This window comes from Podarcis filfolensis, assembly GCF_964270895.1.
Source record: "Podarcis filfolensis genome assembly, chromosome: 4".
NCBI lineage: Eukaryota > Metazoa > Chordata > Lepidosauria > Squamata > Lacertidae > Podarcis > Podarcis filfolensis.
In genome coordinates this window covers 102,810,491-102,834,786 of record NC_139607.1, presented here as the reverse complement: position 1 = coordinate 102,834,786, position 24,296 = coordinate 102,810,491, and the positions used below count along the sequence as shown (strand labels likewise).

The window sequence follows — 24,296 nt, the reverse complement described above, 5'->3', positions numbered from 1 at the left end:
CTGCTGGCTGACCTTGGGCTAGTCACACTTCTTTGAAGTCTCTCAGCCCCACTCACCTCACAGAGTGTTTATTGTGGGGGAGAAAGGGAAAGGAGAATGTTAGCCACTTTGAGACTCCTTCGGGTAGTGATAAAGCGGGATATCAAATCCAAACTACTCCTCCTCCTCCTCCTCCTCCTCCTCCTCCTCCTCTTCTTCTTCTTCTTCTTCTTCTTCTTAGCATAAGGAGAGCCTGCTGGGTCAGGCCAATAGGGCCCATCTAGTCCAGCATCCTGTTCTCATGGTGGCTGGCCAGGTGCCTCAAGGGGAAGCCCACACGTAGTGCCTTTGTGCAAGAACCCTCTCCCCTCTTGTGATCTCCAGGAGCATTCCTGCCTCCAGCTGTGGAGGCAGAGCATAGCCATCATGGCTTCCACACCTGCATACCTCCTGTGATCCCTGAAGTTGGCTCTGTGGGCCCAGGAAAAGCCCCAGAATAGCATGTGTGGGAAGGAGAGGCAGGTTGCTCTGTTAGTCAAGGTGAAATGCTTGCACTGGTGGCACGTTCAACGTAGCTCAACGTTGAATTCCTCACATGATTTGGTGACACCTGCTCTTAGATTTGTTTTAGATAATGTGTTCTGAAGTTTTTAACAGTTTTTTAATGCTTGAGATTTTATTTCTTTTATTTTCAGTTGTATTTTGATGAATAGAATCAAGACTGAAGCTTTATGTAAATAAATAATATTTTTATCAATGCATTACAGACTTCTGTGTGATTATTTTGTTTAGAAGGAAAAAGCATCCTAGATAATTAATAATAAGGTTAAGCAACCTTGTCTCAGAAGTTTCCGCATTTCATGCTGCAAAGTGATGCTAACTAGATGTTTAACACAAGTGAGTAAAAGGAGGAATAAATAATAAATAATATTATTTATTATTATTATTCATTTAATTTCTATACCACTTTATATTTTAAAGAAAAAAATCTCAAAGCATGCATTACTGACTTCTACGTCTGTGTTCCTCACCTTTTGCTTTCCTTGAGATGTATTTATGCGTAATGTGACTTTCATTTCCCTTTGATACGCTTTGTGGATTATGCTTACATATTTCATAAAGGTAAAGGTACCCCTGACCGTTAGGTCCAGTCGTGGACGATTCTGGGGTTGCGGCGCTCATCTCGCTTTAATGGCCAAGGGAGCCGGCATACAGCTTCCAGGTATGTGGCCAGCATGACGAAGCCGCTTCTGGCGAACCAGAGCAGCGCCTGGAAACGCCGTTTACCTTCCCGCCAGAGTGGTACCTATTTATCTACTTGCACTTTGACGTGTTTTCAAACTGCTAGATGGGTAGGAGCTGGGACCAAACAACTGGAGAGCACCCTGTTGCGGGCATTTGAACTGCCGACCTTCTGATTGGCCAGCCCTAGGCTCTGTGGTTTAGATCACAGCGTCCCTTGCGTCCCCACATATTTCATAGACTGCAATAAATTTAATGGGTTCTTTTGTTGATTAATTTCATACACATTCTTAAAACTGATTTCACCCTCCAGTCATAATCAGGTTACAAGTCTCTAACTTCACCGGGGCAAATTAAGGGCATGAGTTTCAAAATCCAGACTTGGGAACAACAAACCCTCCTACACATAAATGTGCTGAATGTTTTTTCTAAGATACTTCGGTTAACTTTTGCCCTTCTGAAACAGTTTAACTATCCTTGTTCGAATCTGTTTGGTTTTCACACTGTACACAGTGGGATTCATCAATGGTGGCACCAGAAGGTACACATTGGCCATGAGGATGTGGACAATGGGTGGGGCATTTTTCCCATAGCGGTGGATCATAGAGAGGCCAATCATTGGGATATAGAAAGTGAGGACAGCACAGATGTGAGAGATGCAAGTATTCAAGGCCCGAAGGCGCTCCTGCTTGGAGGCAATGCTCAACACGGTTTTGAGGATCATGATATAGGAAAAAACGAGCAACACAGAATCAAGAGCCATGGAGGAGATCACCACCATCAAGCCATAGATGCTGCTAATTTTCCTGTCGGAACGCACCACCTTCAGAATATCCTGGTGCAAGCAGAATGAATAAGAGAGCACATTCTCTTTTCTATACTGTAGCCTCTTCAGGAGGAAGGAGGCTGGGAACACAAGAAGGGCAGCCCGAAGGGCAACCCCCACTCCTATCTTGATGATGTTTCTGTTGGTCAAGATAGATGTATATCTCAGAGGGTTCCGGATGGCCACCAGACGATCAAAGGCCATGGAGATTAGAATGCCTGACTCAGCAATAGACAAGGTGTGGATGAAGTACATCTGGACCAGGCAGGTGTTGAAACCAATTGTGCGGTGGTTGAACCACAGGACTCTCAGCATGGTGGGCATAGTGACACAGGATAGTCCCAGGTCTGTCATGGCCAGCATGGAGAGGAAATAGTACATGGGCTCATGGAGGGTTTGGTCCATCTTGATGATGAAGAGGATGGTGCAGTTTCCCGCGATGGCTGTGAGGTACATGGAGCAGATGGGGATGGAAATCCAGGTGTAGTGTTTCTCTAGCCCAGGAAAGCCTGTGAGGAGGAAAGCAGGAGTACTGACTGTCTCGTTGATGGAGAACATGATCTTGTCAAAGACTGTTCTTCTGTGCCCTTTGCTGCTCCCTGAATTAGAAAAAAAGCCTGATTATTCAGACATCCCATTCCTTTCCACCAGCTGCAACTGATCCTTTCCCTCCTACAGTAGCCATCGCAGCCTGAACACAAAATAAAGATAATAGTATTTTACAATTTGATTTTGACTACAAAATCTACCCCACATTCTTCAGTTCAAAACCATCTGTTCCAAAGCACCCAAGAGCAATATCATATTCAATAATTAATTTATCCCAGTAGACCTTTGATACATCTCAGTCTTGTCTGTGTTAAAAGTACCACAATTCATCTGGTAAGCATGCCGGGCAGCTAGAAAGGGGCCACCCAGTGGCTGGCTTCCCCCACAAACAAACTGATTGCAAATGCAACTTTGGCCTAATCATTTGGAAAGTCGGACATCCGTACTCTCACACCTAGCTCAAACTCTTGGCGGTTTCTTCAGAACTTGGCAGGGAACAAGACTTGGGTCTGCACTAGTGGCGCATGGCAGGGGCAGCATGGGGTGCTGCTTGCATGGCAGTCATGTCAGCCTTCAACTGCATTAACTGACCTCATATATTCTGGTTTTCTCAGTAGAAGTTTTGAGTAGCTTGGTCTGTGTCAAGGACCAGCTCCTTGGGAGCCTGGCTGATGGCTTTCAGCACATCCCACACTTCTGATATGTGTGCATTGATACTCCCCAAATGGAGAATTCTGTCTTTGTCTCTGTTGAATCAGCTCAGGTTCCCATTCTATCAAAAGGGAGTCATGAAATCCTGCCTAGTACATCGCCTAGTTCATTAACATCAGGTTTCTTCAGGGTTCACACTTGATTAGGCTCACCTTTGGATTCATGTAAGATCCTGAATTCCAGCATTACACTGTCACTTTTCCACCCTGCTGTTTTGCGTGTGATGTTGCTAAGTGGCAAGGAAACAGCCCCTGAGGAAATACCAGCCCTGCTTCTATAATTCTAGCAGACTTGCTGTTCAAAATTCCTTGTGTTCATTTGTTCTTTGAGGTAGCACCACAAATATTTTCTCTTTTCTTCCCTTGAAGAGAGAGGTTGGAAACGCTGTATGTTCACTTGTTTGCCCAGATTTATCTCAGTGAAGGGATGGTCAGAGCCTGAGAAACAATGTTAAAATACTTAATGCCTGAGGATCCTTTCCAGTGGGACAACCAGAATTATCCTGGGAAGGAGGGCTGTCAGGGGAGTGCTCTGCAGGGCGGGGTGTTAGAGAGAGAGGGACTTTTGAGCTGCCAGAGAGAAGAGAGTGAGAGTGTGCTAGGAGTGTCTAACTTGAGTGAACTGAACTTAGGATATGTATGGCACTGAGCAGTGGAGGCTACACATATTGATTTCTGGGAATGTGATGTGCACTGTCTGCTACAGTAAGCTTTTGGTTTCTGTGTGGTATGTTCTGTTCGTATATTCGTAGTAAAGCAAATACTGAAGATGCCCCAAGTCCACAGTGCCCTCAGTTCTGGCAGCACACTGGTGGGTGCCATTGGCATTATAAGAGAACAAGGGAGGAGTTCGTGGTGAGCTCCGGCACCTCTCTTTCTAGAAAAATAGCACTGGACAGATCTGAAGTTGCATGCCAGCTCAGGATTCTCTTTCTTCTTCTTCTTCAAGTCTGCCACAGTCGAAGTCATGTGATGATAATAATAATTATAATAATAATTTATTATTTATACCCCACACATCTGGCTGGGTCCCCCCAGCCACTCTGGGCAGCTTCCAACAAAACACTAAAATAAAATAACCTATTAAACATTAAAAGCTTCCCTAAACAGGGCTTCCTTTAGGTGTCTTCTAAAAGTTTGGTAGTTATTTTTCTCTTTGACATCTGGTGGGAGGGCGTTCCACAGGGTGAGTGCCACTACCGAGAAGGCCCTCTGCCTGGTTCCCTGTAACTTGGCTTCTTGCAGCAAGGGAACCGCCAGAAGGCCCTCGGTGCTGGACCTCAGTGTCCAGGCAGAACGATGGAGGTGGAGACACTCCTTCAGGTATACTGGGCCGAGGCCGTTTAGGGCTTTAAAGGTCAGCACCAACACTTTGAATTGTGCTCGGAAACGTACTGGGAGCCAGTGTAGGTCTTTCCAGACCGTTGATGATGGGGTTTCCCTGCTCCTTTCTCACCTAAGTTGAACCTACTGCACTAACAACCCCCTAAGCCTTGTTAAGGTGAGCCTATCAAACCTATCCATTCTTAATGAAATCAGCCCTGAGTGCTCACTGGAAGGACAGATTGTGAAGCTGAGGCTCCAATACTTTGGCTACCTCATGAGAAGAGAAGACTCCCTGGAAAACACCCTGTTGTTGGGAGAGATGGAGGGCACAAGGAGAAGGGGATGACAAAGGATGAGATGGTTGGATAGTGTTCTCGAAGCGACCAGCATGAGTTTGACCAAACTGCGGGAGGCAGTGGAAGACAGAAGTGCCTGGCGTGCTCTGGTCCATGGGGTCACGAAGAGTCAGACACGACTAAACGAATAAACAGCAACAACATAATGATGTCAAGGAAATGCAACTCACCAAACTGCCTCTTGTTAGAGGACTTGAAGTAAGTCAATTCTAGTGGACTTTTCCTGCATCTCCGATGCTACAGCAAGAGGCACCCAGCCTTGCCTCTACTCATGGACACATGTCTGTGATGCCAGCAGCGCAAGGGAGCCTTTATGTGTTCCCCTGTTCCCCTGTGGGAAGTGCTTGCATCAGCTGCCCTTGGGTTGCACCATTCTGACCAAATGAATGTGCAAGCCATGCTGCAGTCCCCATGTTCATGCTTAGAGGAGCCCTTTCTTAAAGGCAATTGTTTTCCTGATTTAGGAGACCTATGGTCAACAAACCTACATTTATTCAGCCTCATGGATTGTAATGGAAGTAAGAAAGTCAGGGTAATATTGGAACTGAATTGGATGCCACAAACCTGAGGACTCTCATTTATTTATTTATTTATTTATTTATTTATTTATTTATTTATTTATTTGGGAAAGTAGCCTTGGAAGCTGCAATCTTAAACAGAAGAGCAAATGAGAGTAGAGACGAACTCTTTCCCTTCCTTCTCACTCCCTTGAAAGGGATGACCAAGAGCCCAGAGCCAAGACTCTGAAGCAGAAGGGCTGAATCCACACTAAAGCCACTTTCACTTGTGAAGCACTGCTGTGCTATTGTTTGTTTCTTTTTTTTACAAAACAAATTGCAGGGGGGAGGGGACACTGTACTGAACACTTGCCCGTTTTTTCTCTTGATTATAATGCTATTCCCTGCTGCATGACACTTCAAAGTGTAATAAAAAGTTGGAGGTTCTTAACATGTATCCTGGCATCAGCTCTCTCACATCTGCACTGTACATCAATGTAATTGTGTGGATATAACAGAATTGTAGAATTGCAGAGAATCGTAAAATCATTGGAAGGGATCCTGAGGATCATCTAGTCCAGCCCCCTGCAGTGCATGAATATGCAGTTGTCCCATACTGGGATTGAACCTTCAACCTTGGCATTATCAGAACCTCACTCTGGCCAACTGAGCTATCCATGTTCTCAAAAGGTGGTCTAGTCCAGCCTTCTGCCATGCAAGGAAGTGAGTGGTGTTTGAAAAGTCACTTCATTTTTCCCATGGCAAATGCACATGCATAATATATTTACAGGTGATTTGTGTCAAGCTGAAGGAAACTGTGCCTCATCCCCCGTCACACTGGACTTCTCTGCACCACATCTCCCATGTATCATTGGCAGACTTTGATTTTTATTTTTTGCATTTTGCCCTCACTTTGGTGGGGGAAATCAAAATTTTAAAAAATCTGCCCTTCATCCTGTATTGAACCTAGACCTACAAATCGCATGCGAGGCCTTGGGGGTTTGCTAGTGCAGCAGGTTTAGCTTAGACAAGAGGGGAGAAGGGAAACCCCAGCACAAAATGCTATCAGCGCATGACTTTGACTGTCATGCAGACATTAATAAGTAGAGGCGCAGGGAAAGGTCTCTTGCAATGGCAGGCACCTTCAGATCTATCCATCCTGAGTTTGTTGTTGTTGTTTAGTCGTTTAGTTCTGTCCAACTCTTCGTGACCCCCTGGACCAGAGCACGCCAGGCACTCCTGTCTTCCACTCCTCCCGCAGTTTGGTCAAGCTCATGCTAGTAGCTTCGAGAACACTGTCCAACCAACCTCTCCTCTGTCGTCCCCTTCTCCTTGTGCCCTCCATCTTTCCCAACATCAGGGTCTTTTCCAGGGAGTCTTCTCTTCTCATGAGGTGGCCAAAGTCTTGGAGCCTCAGCTTCAGGATCTGTCCTTCCAGTGAGCACTCAGGGCTGATTTCCTTCAGCTGACAACAGCTAGAATCAGAATATTTTTGGGAGGAGGGAATGGATTTTCCATGAAGGAAGCTGAGTGAAAATTAGCAAAACTTACCCCTCTGAAAGTCTTAAGAGGTTTATTCTGCTGTGTAGAATGAAAATGCCCGTCTTGTTTGCACAATGTCATTGTGTTTGCTGAGATAACCGGAGAAGGTTTAAGTGGATGCTTGTGAATCGCTTTTGGGAGACCTGCTCCCTCTCCTGGGAGCTGGTGCTGATTATGGGCACATTCTGGGTGATTACTGCCATCTTCACTGGTGGGAAGCTCATGTGCAAAAGAGAGAGAAAATGCAACCAGGGGCCCATCTCCCATATGGTGCCCTATTGGTTGTGCATCTACTAGGGGTGGCCAACTCCCAAGGGGGTTCAGGTTAAAGCTGTTGAGCTTTTTTAGGGAGGCCTAAGTTGTTGAGCTTCATTGGGGAGAGCCACTGATCTACCACAGACGATCTGCCTGCTGGACGTGCCTGTAGTACACTAACACACTGGCTCAATGCAGGTTGTGTGACATAAGGCAGGCGCCATCACTGTACTCTGAGATGCCTGCTTAAAACGTTTTTCTTTCAGCAGGTCTATCCAGACACTTTGGGTAGGATAAAACTAATGAATCCTCCCAGTGGAGAGCCAGTGTGGTGAAGAGCGGTAGACTCGTAATCTGGGGAACTGGGTTCGCGTCTCTGCTCCTCCACATGCAGCTGCTGGCTGACCTTGGGCTAGTCACACTTCTTTGAAGTCTCTCAGCCCCACTCACCTCACAGAGTGTTTATTGTGGGGGAGAAAGGGAAAGGAGAATGTTAGCCACTTTGAGACTCCTTCGGGTAGTGATAAAGCGGGATATCAAATCCAAACTACTACTACTACTCCTCCTCCTCCTCCTCCTCCTCCTCCTCCTCCTCCTCTTCTTCTTCTTCTTCTTCTTAGCATAAGGAGAGCCTGCTGGGTCAGGCCAATAGGGCCCATCTAGTCCAGCATCCTGTTCTCATGGTGGCTGGCCAGGTGCCTCAAGGGGAAGCCCACACGTAGTGCCTTTGTGCAAGAACCCTCTCCCCTCTTGTGATCTCCAGGAGCATTCCTGCCTCCAGCTGTGGAGGCAGAGCATAGCCATCATGGCTTCCACACCTGCATACCTCCTGTGATCCCTGAAGTTGGCTCTGTGGGCCCAGGAAAAGCCCCAGAATAGCATGTGTGGGAAGGAGAGGCAGGTTGCTCTGTTAGTCAAGGTGAAATGCTTGCACTGGTGGCACGTTCAACGTAGCTCAACGTTGAATTCCTCACATGATTTGGTGACACCTGCTCTTAGATTTGTTTTAGATAATGTGTTCTGAAGTTTTAAACAGTTTTTTAATGCTTGAGATTTTATTTCTTTTATTTTCAGTTGTATTTTGATGAATAGAATCAAGACTGAAGCTTTATGTAAATAAATAATATTTTTATCAATGCATTACAGACTTCTGTGTGATTATTTTGTTTAGAAGGAAAAAGCATCCTAGATAATTAATAATAAGGTTAAGCAACCTTGTCTCAGAAGTTTCCGCATTTCATGCTGCAAAGTGATGCTAACTAGATGTTAAACTAACACAAGTGAGTAAAAGGAGGAATAAATAATAAATAATATTATTTATTATTATTATTCATTTAATTTCTATACCACTTTATATTTTAAAGAAAAAAATCTCAAAGCATGCATTACTGACTTCTACGTCTGTGTTCCTCACCTTTTGCTTTCCTTGAGATGTATTTATGCGTAATGTGACTTTCATTTCCCTTTGATACGCTTTGTGGATTATGCTTACATATTTCATAAAGGTAAAGGTACCCCTGACCGTTAGGTCCAGTCGTGGACGATTCTGGGGTTGCGGCGCTCATCTCGCTTTAATGGCCAAGGGAGCCGGCATACAGCTTCCAGGTATGTGGCCAGCATGACGAAGCTGCTTCTGGCGAACCAGAGCAGCGCCTGGAAACGCCGTTTACCTTCCCGCCAGAGTGGTACCTATTTATCTACTTGCACTTTGACGTGTTTTCAAACTGCTAGATGGGTAGGAGCTGGGACCAAACAACTGGAGATCACCCTGTCGCGGGCATTTGAACTGCCGACCTTCTGATTGGCAAGCCCTAGGCTCTGTGGTTTAGATCACAGCGTCCCTTGCGTCCCCACATATTTCATAAACTGCAATAAATTTAATAGGTTCTTTTGCTGATTAATTTCATACACATTCTTAAAACTGATTTCACCCTCCAGTCATAATCAGGTTACAAGTCTCTAACTTCACCGGGGCAAATTAAGGGCATGAGTTTCAAAATCCAGACTTGGGAACAACACAGCCTCCTACACATAAATGTGCTGAATGTTTTTTCTAAGATACTTCGGTTAACTTTTGCCCTTCTGAAACAGTTTAACTATCCTTGTTCTAATCTGTTTGGTTTTCACACTGTACACAGTGGGATTCATCAATGGTGGCACCAGAAGGTACACATTGGCCATGAGGATGTGGACAATGGGTGGGGCATTTTTCCCATAGCGGTGGATCATAGAGAGGCCAATCATTGGGATATAGAAAGTGAGGACAGCACAGATGTGAGAGATGCAAGTATTCAAGGCCCGAAGGCGCTCCTGCTTGGAGGCAATGCTCAACACGGTTTTGAGGATCATGATATAGGAAAAAACCAGCAACACAGAGTCAAGAGCCATGGAGGAGATCACCACCATCAAGCCATAGATGCTGCTAATTTTATTGTCTGAATGCGCCACATTTAGAACATCTTGGTGCATACAAAATGAATATGAAAGCACACTTACTTCTCCAAACTGCAGCCTTTTCAGCAGGATGCCACCAGGAAGGGTGAGGAAGGCACCCCGAGTGGCAACCCCAACCCCAATTTTAATGATGTTTTTGTTTGTCAAGATAGTCGTATATCTCAGAGGGTTCCGAATGGCCACCAAGCGATCAAAGGCCATGGCCAACAGAATTCCTGACTCAGCAATAGACAAGGTGTGGATGAAGTACATCTGGACCAGGCAGGTGTTGAAACCAATTGTGCGGTGGTTGAACCACAGGACTCTCAGCATGGTGGGCATAGTGACACAGGATAGTCCCAGGTCTGTCATGGCCAGCATGGAGAGGAAATAGTACATGGGCTCATGGAGGGTTTGGTCCGTCTTGATGATGAAGAGGATGGTGCAGTTTCCTGTGATGGCTATGAGGTAGATGGAGAAGATGGGGATGGAGATCCAGGCATGGTGGGCTTCTTGCCCAGGGAATCCCATGAGTAGGAAAGCAGGGGAACTGACTGTTTCATTGGACAACATGATGTTGTCTGAAGACCATTCTCCCTTGCTGCTCCCTATATAAGAGAAAAAGAGGTCATCTGGCTGTTCAGACATCCCAAGCCTCTCCTACAACATTAAACATCACAACTTCAATTTGAAAATGATTCAGTGGTACCTCAGTTTTTGAACATAATCCGTTCTGGAAGACCGTTTGAGTTCTGAAATGTTTGAAAACCAAAAACTCAAAATGGAAGCCTCAGAACCGAAAACTCAATACGAAAAACTCAATACAGAAGCCACATTCCCTGTTCGACTTCCAAGGTGTTTTTGAAAACCGAAGCATTTACTTCCGGGTTTACGGCCTTCAAGTTCTGAAACATTAATCAGCGGAGATGTTCGAAAACTGAGGTACCACTGTATTTCCTTATATTGTTTCACATTTTGATTTTGACCGGGACATTGTTGCACATTCTTTGAGTCAGAACCACCCGTCCCAAAGCACCAAAGGCATGCCACTGAATATATCACAGCATCTTAAAAAGCAGCCACTGTATAATTAGGCAGATTTTTTCTTTTTTTCTCTTTCCATCTGGAACATGCCTGTTTATTGTCTGGAATCTTGTTAATTTTCAAAAACAGCGAGTTTCTTTCATGTAGGAGTGGCTCTGGAGAGTGCCAGCCATGCTGTGCTGTTTGACCCAGCACCCCCGCCACTCGCACCTTGATGCCAGCCGACAGATCATGGGCAATCTGCGGGTCTGTGAAACTGTCCTCCCCCACCCTGGGAAGTCTGCCAGGGTTAATTACCCCCATATCAACCCTGAATTACTGGCACAGCTGGAGTCCGTTCGTGTGGGAGGCAGTTATTTCCCGCAGCAAGAGACTGGAAGTCCCCTTTGGCTTTCTTTCTGAGCATCCCCTAACACCCAAATCTTGAGATGTCCTTGGGGAGCAGACGCCTCAGTCTTAGAATCATAGAATTGTAGAGTTGGAAGGGACCCCAAGATTAGCAGAAATCTCAGATCATCTTAGTTTCCTTTTGGTGTGTGTGTTGGGATTCGCAGGATGCTGAGTAAGTCTGCAGGCTTCAGTTTGCAACAGGCTGATGCAATACTCTGTGAAGTGCTGGGTCAGAATGACTCAGGAGTAATGTGATTGGCTGTCACCTGTTTTAAAAGAAAAGCCTGTTCATCAGTAATTGTGGTGGTGTTGTGGTGCTGTAGTGGAGAGTCTTTGTTTGCCTCAAGGTGCAGGTACTCTGTCTGAACTGCTTCTGTAAATATTTCTATATATATTTAGCTCACATTAAACAAAACTGCACTAAAGAACCTGGGACTCTGAGCGTTCTGCTAAAAGCGCCGCGAGGAATTCGCGACAGTGTGAGAGGACACCGGGGATTTGGGGGATCTTCAGTATTGGCTTTATTACAAATGTACAAACAGTTCATACTGGAGAGAGATGAGAAGCTTACTGTAGCAGACAGTACACATCACGTTGTGTGTAGCCTCCACCCCTCAGCGCCATACATACCCCAAGTCCAGTTCACTCTAGCTAGACACCCCCAGCACACACTCGCTCTCTTCTCTCTGGCAATTCACAATGCCCTCTTGCAAACACTTTCCCCTGCAGAGTACTCACCTCATACCCCTTCTCTCCATGGTATTTCTAATTGTTCTACCTGGAAAGCATCCACAGGCATTAAGTATATTGACATTCTTTCTCAGACTCTGTCCACCCTTTCTTGGCGATAAATCTGGACAAATGTTAAAACAAGCATTTCCCTTTTCCCCCACCAGCTTGCCCACCTCTCTGTTAAAGGGAAGAAAATATAATTTATTTGTGGTTCTAGGCAAGAAGTACAAGTTGAACCAAACAACTACCACAGACAAGGAAGGGATGATAGGCTTTTCAAAGGAGGAATCTCCTTTAATTGCAAAAGTGGGACTGTTGTCTCCTCACTGCTTGCTGTGGAGAGATTGAGAGGAATGTGGGGTGCTTTAGAAACTCCCATCCAGAAGTGACATGCCTTTGCAAAAGGCTTCTCAGGATGGATAGATCTGAAGGTGCCTGCCATTGCAAGAGGCCTTTCCCTGTGCCTCTTCTTACTAATGTCTGCATGACAGTCAAAGTCATGCGCTGATAGCATTTTGTGCTGGGGTTTCCCTTCTCCCCTCTTGTCTAAGCTAAACCTGCTGCACTGGCAAACCCCCAAGGCCTGTCAGAATGAGTGTATAAAGATGTAAAGTAAATGAAATGTAACTTACCCAAATAACCTCTTATTAGAGGGCTTAAATCAATTCCAGTAGTTACACGCTCTGTGTCTCAGATGCTACAGCAAAGAGGCATTGAGCATCATTTCTGCCCATGAACAAGTGCCTGCAATGCAAGGGAGCCTTTATGTGTCTGGATTCCCCTCTTGGGAGATGCTTGCAGCAGTTCCCCTTGGGCTGCACCACTTTATGAATGTGCAAACCATTCTGCGGTCCTTGTGTTCATGTTTAGAGTAGCCCCAAGATGATTACTGCCCTGATTTTACAGAGGCATGAAACTGAAGTGTAGCGTTCCTGCCTCCGGGATTACAATAAGGCTACAAAATGAGTTAAGTATTGATAATGATTCGTAATATGGAGGTTGATAACTCTCAATTTATCAGCCCCTAGAGAACAAGTTTCCTCCCATCTGATACAGAGGGCACATTCAGTTGAGCAATACTTGTTTACTCAGAATCCAAGAGTTTACATCAAACACATCACAATGAGCTCCAATGACCCTCTATGCACTTCCACATTGTCCTCATTGACCATCTTTATGCAGTTTCACATTAGTTACTCCACATTTAGTCAATGTATGCTTTATTCTGTTGTAACAAATGGACTCTTTTTGAATAGTCTTGAGATTCCCATGTGCACATGTTTTTAAAAAAGAAACTGGTGGGAAATGCAGGAAGACAGGTCTCTTGAGTCCTAAAGTTTAAAGTAATGTGTACGCATATCACTAGTTCTGGGTGTGTATGAGTTTCTACTCCTTGTCGTCCCCCCCCCCCCATGTTCCACTATCTTCTGGCCTATAAAAGAAGTGGGGATTGATCACTGGATATCAATAAAATTAAAGACATCACATCCTGGTGGAGACTCAGCATTCTAAGCAAGAAGTACATTCTAGGCAAGAAGTACAAGTTGAACCAAACAACCTTGAGCCCCTCAGAGTTCACCAAAGGATATTTTCCAATATTTCTCTAGTGGTTTTTTCCCCCTGTGGTGCTACCACTAGCAATGATTGTTGGTTCCAAACTCTGGAAAGAACCCATTGTGCAAAGAGGAATAAATGATTATGCAAATACCTGTTTGTTGCCCTGGTCAACTCCTGAACAGGGTAAGGAAAATTCAGGTGCAGACTTAGAATTAATGAGAGAATTTGAATTTTATCTAAACAAACCAATGGAGTGGATAACTCTGTAAAGAACAGCATTGTTTAGATGTATTTCTCTAGTCAGAAGTGGATCTCTGGCATGTTGGTTGGCTCTTGTATTTATTTGATTATTGTTTGCATTTAGTTGTAAGCCACGTAGCATGATGACAGACTGAATTTCTTGCATTTGTGCCCTCACTTTGGGAAGAACAAACCCACAAATTGCCCCCTTTCTCTCCATATGCAGTTTAGAGCTATGTACTCACCTAGGTGACCACATTTTAAAAATACCTGTTTGGACTGTGTTCCACTTAGCCACCGTAAATTAGTTAAACTTCAAGGTGTTACAACAATGCACTGTTCTTTTCAATGCAAAATTTGCAATTGTACAGTTGGAGGAAGGGACTGATGTCCTGCACCCCTGACTTGAAAGGGATACATAATCACTCCAATTGGAGTGCTCCAGCCTTTACCAAAGGTGTCATGGACTTTGAAGAAGCATGAACTCAGGGCAAAAAGGAGAAATGAGCTAAGAGGAAGGCATGTTTGGCAAACCCTCACTGTGATCAACTCCCGCCTGGAAACCTATGTCCCCACTGTGGAAAGACATGTGGATCCAGAATTGGCCTCCACAGTCGCTTACGGACTCCCGGTTAAGACCGTTTTCATGGAAGACAATCTTATTTGGCTACAAGTGATCACCAAAGAAAAAAGATAATCACTCCTGTAACTTGCTTGCTCTGGTTGCTCCTACTAAGAGTTTTCTGTTAACTCTTCCAAAACTGTCTGATTATCCTTGTTCGGATTTGTTTGGTTTTCACACTGTACACAGTGGGATTCATCAATGGTGGCACCAGAAGGTACACATTGGCCATGAGGATGTGGACAATGGGTGGGGCATTTTTCCCATAGCGGTGGATCATAGAGAGGCCAATCATTGGGATATAGAAAGTGAGGACAGCACAGATGTGAGAGATGCAAGTATTCAACGCCCGAAGGCGCTCCTGCTTGGAGGCAATGCTCAACACAGTTTTGAGGATCATGATATAGGAAAAAACCAGCAACACAGAATCAAGAGCCATGGAGGAGATCACCACCATCAAGCCATAGATGCTGCTAATTTTCCTGTCGGAACGCACCACGTTCAGAATATCTTGGTGCAAGCAGAACAAATAAGAAAGCACATTGACTCTTCCATACCTCTGCCTCTTCAGGAGAATGGCAGTTGGAAAGACAAGAAGGGCAGCCCGAAGGGCAACCCCCACCCCTATCTTGGTGATGTTTCTGTTGGTCAAGATAGATGTATATCTCAGAGGGTTCTGGATGGCCACCAGACGGTCAAAGGCCATGGCCAACAGAATACCTGACTCAACGATGGAGAAAGTATGGATGAAGTACATCTGAATCAGGCATATGTTGAAATGGATAATGCGGTGGTTGAACCACAGGACGCTCAGCATGGTGGGCAAAGTGGCGATTGATAAACCCAGGTCAGAGAGGGCCAGCATGGAGAGGAAATAGTACATGGGCTTGTGGAGGGTTACGTCTGTCTTGATGATGAAGAGGATGGTGCAGTTTCCTGCGATGGCTATGAGGGAAGTGGAGCAGATGGGGATGGAAAGCCAAATATGTTTTTTCTCCAACCCAGGGAAACCTGTGAGGAGGAAAGCTGCAGCACTGGCTGTTTCGTTAGAGGTGGACATGATGTTGTTCGAAGACCATTCTCCCTTGTTTCTCCCTATTTAAGAGAAAAAGAAGTCATCTGGCTATTCAGACATTCAAATCCTCCCCACCAATGGCAACACAGCCTCTCTTCTAAGAGTCGACATCAGAGCCTGAATGTGAAACAGAAATTTCCTTATGCTGATTTACATTTTGATTTTAACTGAATAATGTGTCCCATACTCTTTGATTCAAAACCACCAATTTTTCCCCCTCATTAGAATTGTGGGTATGAGTGTGCCTTTTTCCAGCTCCTCCTTGAGGATCTCCCACACACCTTGGGCTCCTTTTTGCACTAGTATTGTTTGGGATTCTACCTAACATTCCTCTGAGTTCATTAAAAAAAGATTTCCTCAAGTTTCAGACACACACTTGACAATGCTCACCTTCGGATTTCCAAAAGCTCCCGACCTCTAGCATTGTGTGGTCACTTTCCCCCAAGGCCCTCGCTCCTTGCTGTTTGTGTTGTGAAGCTGCATGTGGGGCAAAGGAGCATCCGCCAAGGAGACACCAGACCTACTCCTACAATTCTAGCACTCGCCTTTTGAGAAGCCTTGTATTCCTTTGTTCTTTGAGATAACAGCACAGATAAATTCTCTTTTCTTCCCTTTAACAGAGAGGCAGGCTGGCTGATGGGACAAACGGGAACTGTATATTGGTGTGTTTCCCCAGATTTATCACTGTGAAAGGTTGGTTAGAACCCAAGAATAAACTTTGACATGCTTAATGCCTCCAATTGCTCTCCATATGGAACCACTTGAATTATCCAGGAGAGGAGAGGTTTGAATGCTCTGCAGCTGTTTTAAAGACAGTGAGGTTTGAATTGCAAGAGATAAGAGTGTGAGGGAATGCTAAGGGTGTCTATCCGGAGTTAGCTGGTCTTGGGATATGCACTGAAGGGCAGAGGCTACAAACATTGATCTCTGGGAATATATTGTGCCCTGCCTGTTACAGTAAGCTTTTGGTCTCTGCAGTATGTTCTGTTTGCAATAAAGCCAATACTGAAGATGCCCAAGTCATCAGTGCCCTCCCACACACCAGAAGGAAACTAAGCCAGGGACCTCTGCTCCCCAACAATGTCTCAGCATTTGAGTTTTAGGGGATCCTCAGAAAGACCACAGGCAGGGAAAGAGATGGCTATGCAGACCGAAGGAAATGCAGGGCACAAGGTGCTCAACAAGGCTTATCTTATTTCTTCTCTTGACACTTGCATCTGGAAGTAATGTTTGCTACAGTAAAATTCATGTGGTGTTGGCGTTTTGTGGTGGGGTTTCCCTGCTCTCTCATCTGAGTAGAACCTTCTGCACTGGTAAACCCCCATGGCCTGTCAAAATGAGCCTATAAAGATGTCAAGTAAATGAAATGCAACTCACCCAAATCACGCCTTGTTAGAGGACTTAAAGGTAGTCAATTCAAGTGGGCTTTTGGTGCCTCGCTCCAGCAATTTTGTGTGTCTTGCATTCTACAGCAAAGAGACATTCAGCATCATCTTTGCACATGAACGAGTGCTCACAGTTCCAACAATGCAAGGAGCCTTTATGTGTTCCTGTGTTCCCCTCTTGGGAGATTCTTACATCATTGGAAGCTGCCCTTGGGCTGAAAAGTTCATTATCCGCAAAGCCCGAAATGAATTCCTGGGGACTTTGGTAATTTTTGCAGGATTTTGTGTGTGATGCTTATGGATGCTTGACAAAGTTGGTCTTGTGAATTTTAATATGAACTGAATTATCCCTATCTCTTGCACTTTGAGGACAGGAACGTAGTTTCCTTCAGATTTCTCAATCCGCCAAATTTGCTGCGGCCATGCTTGGTTTAAAGATGTAGCAAGATGTATTTTAAAATGCATGTTTTAGGATAAGGATTGGAGAAGTGTATTTTGTGAGAAGATTTACAAAAATATGTTGAAATGCAATTTTTTATGCAGGGCAGCAGGGGTGTTTTGTGTTTGGTATTTTTTAAGTAGTTTAATGCATAAAAAGTGAGGGGCAAGTGGTGCTCATTCACCTGGGAAGGTAACCCATCTAGGAGAAGGAAAACTCTGAACTTACGGTAAGTCTCTGCTTCCCTGCAGGATATTTTTGGCATAATAATAATAATAATAATAATAATAATAATAATAATAAATAATAATAATAATAATTTATTTATACCCTGCCCATCTGCCCGGGTCTCCCCAGCCATTCAGAAAAAAGGGCTCAAGGGTAAACCCTACACAGATCCGGAGTGGAGTTCCTATGGCGGTTGGATGGCTCCTTGTACATCTCCTTCTAGCAATTCCTGCACCCAGGCTGGTGCCAGATGTCTTGCTCTGCTTTCCTTTGGACCACATCAGCAGGTCCAAAAAGGTGATGTTGTCTGGGTAGCCCATGACCTCCAGAAATACTGCCCAGGCTTGCACCGTGAGGAGGTCACTTTGGTGTTGCTAATACAGTGGTTTGATGTCACCCCACAGAGGCACACTCCATTGCCTCTTGAGACAACAAATGCAGAAACAGGTAGGAATGGACTCATGAATGAGCAGATTTGAAAGAGTTATTGGGGAAGATTCACCTAACCAACCCCGTCAGCAGAAGCCTTGTGCAAAGACTTCTGCTTATGAAGTGTGGCTTTCCCATGTCTCTTCCCCCTGTACCCCCCACACCCTCAGAAAAAGGCCTGGAAGGGGGCTCAGTAGAACCCCCTGAGCAGCACATAGAAGGAGGAGAGGGGCATCTTTCCATCTGGCTAACAGCAATGCTGCAGAGACAGAACAGTTGGAAAGAGGCAATGTTGAATTCCATCTATCACCTGGCAAGTGAGGGAGGAGAGCTCAGAAGGCAGGGGTGGGAAAGGGGAGAAACTTACGCTTAAATCTCTCTGCTGTACAAATTTAACAAGTCTACATACCCTCCAACATTCCTCTAATAATAGAATGTCACGATTTTCATCTGAGGAGTGTTGGAGGGTATGAGATAAGACAGAGGCACTGTTAGTGGGTGGTTTTGTAGATGGGAAGGTGGGATACTGCCTGCTCTTCATGAGGTTACACTCCCTGTAAAGGAGCAGATACATAGCTTGGGGTTTCTTCTGAACCCATTGGTGTCACTTGAGACCCAGGTGACCTTGGTGGCACGGAGTGCCTTCTGTCAGCTTTGACTGGTGGCCCAAATACACCCCTATATGAACAGGGATAGCCTAACATCTGTGGCCTATGCCCTGGTAATCTCTAGGTTAGATTACTGTAATTTGTTATACATGAGGCTGCCTCTAAAGATGGTCCAGAAACTTCAGCTAGTGCAAATTTTGATGGTCAGGTTGCTCACCAGGGCAAGACAATTCTGGCTCAGCTGCACTGGCTAGTAAGTAGTTCTGGGCCCAATTCTGAGTGCTAGAGCTCAGCTAAAATGTCTTACATGGCTCAGGACCTCAATACCTTAAGGACCACCTCTCCCCATACAAGCTGACTCAGATGCTGTGCTTGTCTTCCAAGGCCCTTCTCTGAGTCTCCACTCCCTGAGAGGTTCAGAGGGTGACAACCCGAGGGCTCCTTGTTTGTGGAATTCCTTTGCCAGAGAGGCTCGCCATCATTACATGTCTTTAGGTGCCAGGTGAAAACTTTTCTCTTTACCTAGGTCTTTGGCCATAAAACAATCAGAATGAATAAATAAAACAAATAAATAAATATGTAGCATTGGGAAACCTGTCACTTTGAGGCTTTTAATGCCTTTTCCTTCTTCCGGAGTTTCAAGATTATCCGTGTGCGGATCTGCTTGGTTTTCACACTGTACACAATAGGGTTCATCAGAGGCGGCACCAAGAGATAGACATTAGCGATGAGGATGAAAATGATGGGCGGAGCATGCTTCCCATAGCGGTGGATCATTGTCAGGCCAAGCATGGGGATGTAGAAACTTAGGACAGCACAGATGTGGGAGACACAAGTACTCAGTGCCTTGAAACGCTCCTCCTTGGAAGCAACTCCCAACACAGTTCTGAGAATCATGAAGTAGGACAGGACGAGCAACAGGGAATCCACACCAGTGGAAAAGAGCATCACCAGCAAACCAAAGATGCTGTTGGTTCTCTTGTCTGAATGCACCTCTTTCAGAACATCCTGGTGCAAGCAAAATGAATAGGAAAGCACGCTTACTTTTCCATACTGCAGCCTTCTCAGCAGGAGGGATCCAGGGAGGACGAGGAAGGCAGCCCGAAAGGCAACCCCCACCCCAATCTTGATTATAGTTATGTTGGTCAAGATAGTTGTGTACCTCAAGGGGTTCCGAATGGCCACCAAGCGATCAAAGGCCATGGCCAACAGAATTCCTGACTCAGCAATAGACAAGGTGTGGATGAAGTACATCTGGGCCAGGCAGGTGTTGAAGCTGATCACACGGTGGCTGAACCACAGAACGCTCAACATGGTGGGCAGAGTAGTAATGGACAAGCCCAGGTCTGTCATGGCCAGCATGGAGAGGAAATAGTACATGGGCTCATGGAGAGCTTGGTCTGTCTTGATGAGGAGGAGGATGGTACTGTTGCCTGCAATGGCCACTAGGTACATGGAGAAGATGGGGATGGAGATCCAGGCATGGTGTTTTTCTAGCCCTGGGAAGCCTGTCAGGAGGAACACAGGAGGACTGAAGGCTGAGTGGTTGGAGGACATGACAGCCTTCCAAGAACTTTCTCCCGTATTCTTTGCTGTTCTCTATTAAAAGAAACGCAGTTATTTCTTTCATAAAGTTTACACACCACTTGATTGCAGGGGAAAACAACAACCTCAAAGCGGTTTTCAAAAAGTTATTTTCTTGAGTGGTGTGCATTTCCCCCCCCCCTTCCAGGCTAAGTGTGAATCAAAAATTGCTTTTCCATTGTCACGTGGACATTGAGCATTGCAGGGAAGCCTGTGCAGATGATGGCAACCAAGATGATCAGGGGACCTGAACCTCTGGATTCAAGTTACAAGAAAGGATGTTCCGACTAAACATCAGGAAGAGCCTTCTGACAGTAAGAGCTGTTGGATAGTGGGACAGACTCCCTCACACTCCCTCACAAGGTGGATTCTCTTTCCTTGGAGGTTTTTAAGCAGAGGTTGGATAGCCATGGATGCTTCAGTTGAGATTCTTGCATTGGATGGGGCTGGAGTATATGACCTTGAGGTCCCTTCCAACTCTACTTTCTATGATTCAAGGCTGGTGACAGTTACATTGATTAATCTGTGGTAGTCAGTCAGCTCAATGGGAAATTTAGTAAAGACTTTGCTGCTGGCATTTATAAAGGAAGACTGACATATGAATATGTCACCATTCTAAATGGAAGTGACATATGGCCCCCTATACAACTTTGCTGGAGAGCAGATGGCTGCCTGTTTTGGGTATGCTGTGACTGCCACTAATATCAACAGCTAAAACCCCAATGATCTACTGATGGGTCCCTTTTGGGAAAAACAGGCAGTGTTCATGCGCAGAAGGTGGGCAAGGTCTACATCTTCCTACAAAAGCGGTACAGCAGTTGCATCAGTGTTACTGGTCATGAGGAATTTGGCCACTTGGGCACTTCAATGATGGTGGCAAGGAGCCACAAGGCATTGTCTACATGTGCCATAGCTGCCATGGCAGACTGTAGCCAAGCCTTTTTGGGTGTTGCAGGGCCACCGCCCAGCAGACCAGACCCCTGGAAAAAAATATCGTTGTGTAAATCGGTCAGCATTGTAGTGCAAACTCTCCCTAATACAGTACACACATTTTTGTATGCAGTTCTAGCACACACATTTTTGAAAGCAATTCCCCCTAATTTTGTGCATGTGTGCATGTCATTTTCACTAATACATGCATTTTCTTGCACATTACTCCCAATATATACATTTTCTGTACAGATTTCTTTGTTAGAGAACAGCATCACAAAATTCAGAGAAATGTGAATTTCAGAGGATAGCTCTGTTTCTGTCATGCTGCCTCTTTGTGAGTAGCATTTAAGGATGGATAAGGTTGAGGTAATGGCACCTTCATTCTCCACCCAACCACCCAAGGCCTCTCCCTATTTGTGTTTCACTGCGCTTTATCAAGAAGGCTGCCAACTGCAAACCTTAGCATCTCATTCCTTTATATAGGATGAAGCATCTCTGCATAACATCTAAGCCTTCCCTTCTAAAAAAAATTCACAAACCAGCTTTTGACAATTTCTGTGCTGCCAAAATTTTGGACCACAACTTCTATCAACCTCAATCGCAGTTTTTTGAAGTTGTAGTCTGAAACATCTGGAGGGCATCAGGTTGGCAAAGCCTGCTACAACCTCACTGCAGAGGCCCTTTAGGCCCCTTTTAACTCTACAGTTGTATGATTCTGTGAACTTGTTAGGGGTTTAAGCAGGTCTTTTCTCTCTCTCTCTTCCTCTCTCCCTGCCTAACCGCCTTCCATTTACTTATCTATCACGACACAGTATAAACGAAACACAGCTCACCGAAATGACCTTCAGTTAGAGGATTCAAAGCAGGTTGGTTCAGGTGGGCTTTGGGTGCCTTCTTCCAGCTTTCTGAAGCTCTGTCATAAGAAGACAACCATCCCCTAGCCTAGGGACATGGGCTCATGCCTGCAACACTATCACAACAGAAGAGCCTTCTTTATATGTCCCTTTGCACCTCTCCTGGGAAGCGCTTGCATTCAGCAGAAGCTGCCCCTGGGAGCTGCTAAGTAGCAAAGCTCATTCACTGTGAAGCCTGGGACAAATTCCTGGGAGCCAGGTAAATTTTGCAATACCTCCATCTGTGGACAAGTGGCTGGGGATCAGCTGAGTTGTTGCCATTGTAGCTACCAGTATGTTTAAAATATTTGTGCCACGTAGTCTGAACATTTTTTTATTTATTTTGCAGTGGAATCGTATAGCTAGCCACTCAGCAGTAAGTCCCATTGGATTTAAGGTGACCAACTCCCAGTTGGGCATGTCAGAAGAATCTCTTGAAAATGACGATCAAGTGGATGTGCTTCCATCCTTCCATTTGACCTCCATTGTGGCAGAAACTCTCTCTGTGAAAGCTCTTCACCTTAGTTCTCTAGGATGAACATTTTTCCTTAAAAACATGCACAAGTTACTTGTAAAAAGTTAAGTAAAGCCTCAAGCAGGCCAAGGTTATCTTGGGGGTGGTGTTGGATAAACCCAGAACTGTGGTTTTGGGTGGCTTTAAAATCCATGCTGAGGATGCCTCAGGTCTGTTTTGGAAGTTCATGGCCTGCATGGTGACCATGGGCCTGTCTCCTATGGTCATCAGTCCAATGCACAGAGCAGGGCATAGCCTTGTTTAAGTCTTTGGTCTTCCTGGGGTAGTGGTGGTCTGAAAATAAGAGGAGTGGAATGTCATGGTCAGACCTCTTCATGGTGTGGTTTGGACTTGCAGCAACCATTCTCTCCTGCAAGGCCAGAGGATCAGATAGGATCATCTGCCCCCAAGGTTATGTCCAGAGTGTAGGACTGGGTGAGTGTTCCTTAGCCCCCTGGCATTTGTGCTATGGGGTTCCACAGAGTACTGTTCTCTCCTCAGTGCTATTTAATACCTATATGAAACTGTTGGAAGCCGTCATTAGGAGTTTTGGAGCAAAGTGCCACCAGAACATTGATGATGCACAGCCCTACTTCTCCACTACATCTGAACCAGAAGCAACTGTGAAAGCTCTGAACTGTCGTCTGAATGCAGAGGTAGACTGGATGAGGGCCAATAAACTGTGCTTGAATCCTGGGAAGATGGCAGCTCTTTGTGTGGGTAGTTGCCATGTTCATGTGACAGGCAATTTAACCCATCTGTTTTGGGTGGGGGTACACTCCCTCTGAAGGAGCAAGTGTGTACTCCTGGGCACAACTTTGTCACTAGAGGCCCAAGTGTCCTCTGTGACCAAGAGTATCTTTTACCAGCTTTGTCTAATGTGCCAACTAAGGCTGTACCTAGACAGTCTATGAGTTGGCAAACTCAAGGCAACATACTGTGTATGAAGCTGCTATTGGGTCTGTTTCATATCCTCCAACACAACGTGGCCCAAATCCATCATCTTATGGGTCTGACTTCCCGTGTGAGTCATGTGACCCATGTGAGATCATGGACCTGGAAAAAGTGCTTGGGGGGCACAGTGTCCAAAAACATGCATTTTGGGGGACTATGCAAAATCGCGGGCCCCCAAAATGCTTTTTTGGGGGGGCAAGATCTCAACCTGAAATTGTGCAAGAACAAGGCGCCCAAAATGTCCTGGTTTTTCTCAAAAACTAAGGTTTTAGAGAAAAACTTAACACCGATTGAAAGAGAGAAGTTTCAGAATGAAACAGGTTTAACGGTTGTGCACAAAGTGAAATATCTGGGGATCAATATGACAGCTAAAAATGGGAATTTGTTTAAAGACAATTATGAAAAATGTTGGATGGAAGTGAAAAAAGATTTAGAAATTTGGTCAAATTTGAAGCTTTCCTTGTTGGGTCGAATAGCAGTTATAAAGATGAATGTATTGCCTAGAATGTTATTTTTGTTTCAAACATTGCAAATTGTGGACAAGATGGACTGTTTCAAGAAGTGGCAGAGAGACATTTCTAGATTTGTCTGGCAGGGCAGGAAACCAAGAATAAAATTTAAGATATTAACTGATGCAAAAGAAAGGGGTGGATTTGCCCTGCCAGACTTAAAACTTTATTATGAAGCAGCAGCATTTTGCTGGCTGAAAGATTGGCTACTTCTTGAGAACACAGACACTTTGGATTTAGAAGGTTTTAACAATGTTTTTGGGTGGCATGCATATTTGTGGTATGACAAGGTTAAAGCACATAAAGCATTTAAAAATCATATTGTCAGGAGAGCATTGTTTAATGTTTGGATAAGATACAAAGACCTATTGAAAAATAAAACCCCAAGGTGGTTGTCACCAATGGAAGCGAAAGCTCAGAAAAAGCTCAATATGGAGGCCAAATG

General features: G+C 45.0%; 6 protein-coding genes across 16 annotated transcripts in view; 2 read left to right on the top strand and 4 right to left on the bottom strand.

Moving 5' to 3' along the window:
• Positions 1-24,296, bottom strand: part of LOC310760712 (uncharacterized protein) — a gene marked incomplete at its 3' end in the record, with an annotated part of 296,144 nt that overhangs the window by 41,355 nt on the left and 230,493 nt on the right. The window lies entirely within an intron of this gene.
• The window catches only part of LOC310760737 (uncharacterized protein), a 305,377-nt gene that overhangs the window by 204,352 nt on the left and 76,729 nt on the right, over positions 1-24,296 (top strand). The window lies entirely within an intron of this gene.
• The window catches only part of LOC310760902 (olfactory receptor 51G2-like), a 61,863-nt gene that overhangs the window by 17,029 nt on the left and 20,538 nt on the right, over positions 1-24,296 (top strand). The gene's annotated exons all lie outside the window — the stretch shown is intronic.
• LOC310760896 (olfactory receptor 51G2-like) lies at positions 1,266-3,784 on the bottom strand. The gene has a single exon (XM_083610113.1). It carries the CDS (start codon positions 2,603-2,605, stop codon positions 1,664-1,666), a length of 942 nt encoding a protein of 313 aa, XP_083466239.1. The 5' UTR covers positions 2,606-3,784; the 3' UTR covers positions 1,266-1,663.
• On the bottom strand, positions 8,988-10,288 carry LOC310760901 (olfactory receptor 51G1-like; the record flags this gene model as incomplete). The annotated part of the gene is made up of 1 exon (XM_083610124.1): positions 8,988-10,288. One exon carries the CDS (start codon positions 10,286-10,288, stop codon positions 9,350-9,352), a length of 939 nt encoding a protein of 312 aa, XP_083466250.1. The 3' UTR covers positions 8,988-9,349.
• Positions 13,240-23,590, bottom strand: LOC310761845 (uncharacterized protein). The gene is made up of 3 exons (XM_083612042.1): positions 19,066-23,590; positions 18,012-18,115; positions 13,240-15,395 (listed from the first exon to the last, which is right to left on the bottom strand). The coding sequence occupies exons 1-3, from the start codon at positions 20,019-20,021 to the stop codon at positions 14,425-14,427; spliced, it is 2,031 nt and encodes a 676-aa protein (XP_083468168.1). The 5' UTR covers positions 20,022-23,590; the 3' UTR covers positions 13,240-14,424.

Bases quoted from the DNA above. Each gene is read 5' to 3' on its own strand.
- LOC310760896 (XM_083610113.1), bottom strand. From the start codon at position 2,605: ATGTTCTCCATCAACGAGACAGTCAGTACTCCTGCTTTCCTCCTCACA.
- LOC310761845 (XM_083612042.1), bottom strand. From the start codon at position 20,021: ATGTCCTCCAACCACTCAGCCTTCAGTCCTCCTGTGTTCCTCCTGACA. The intron at 18,116-19,065 runs GTGACAGGTTTC...CTGTCTCTGCAG, and splicing joins AAGGCATTAAAAGCCTCAAA to CATTGCTGTTAGCCAGATGG. The intron at 15,396-18,011 runs GTACAGGGGGAA...TCTCTTAAATAG, and splicing joins TTTTTCTGAGGGTGTGGGGG to GGAGAAACAAGGGAGAATGG.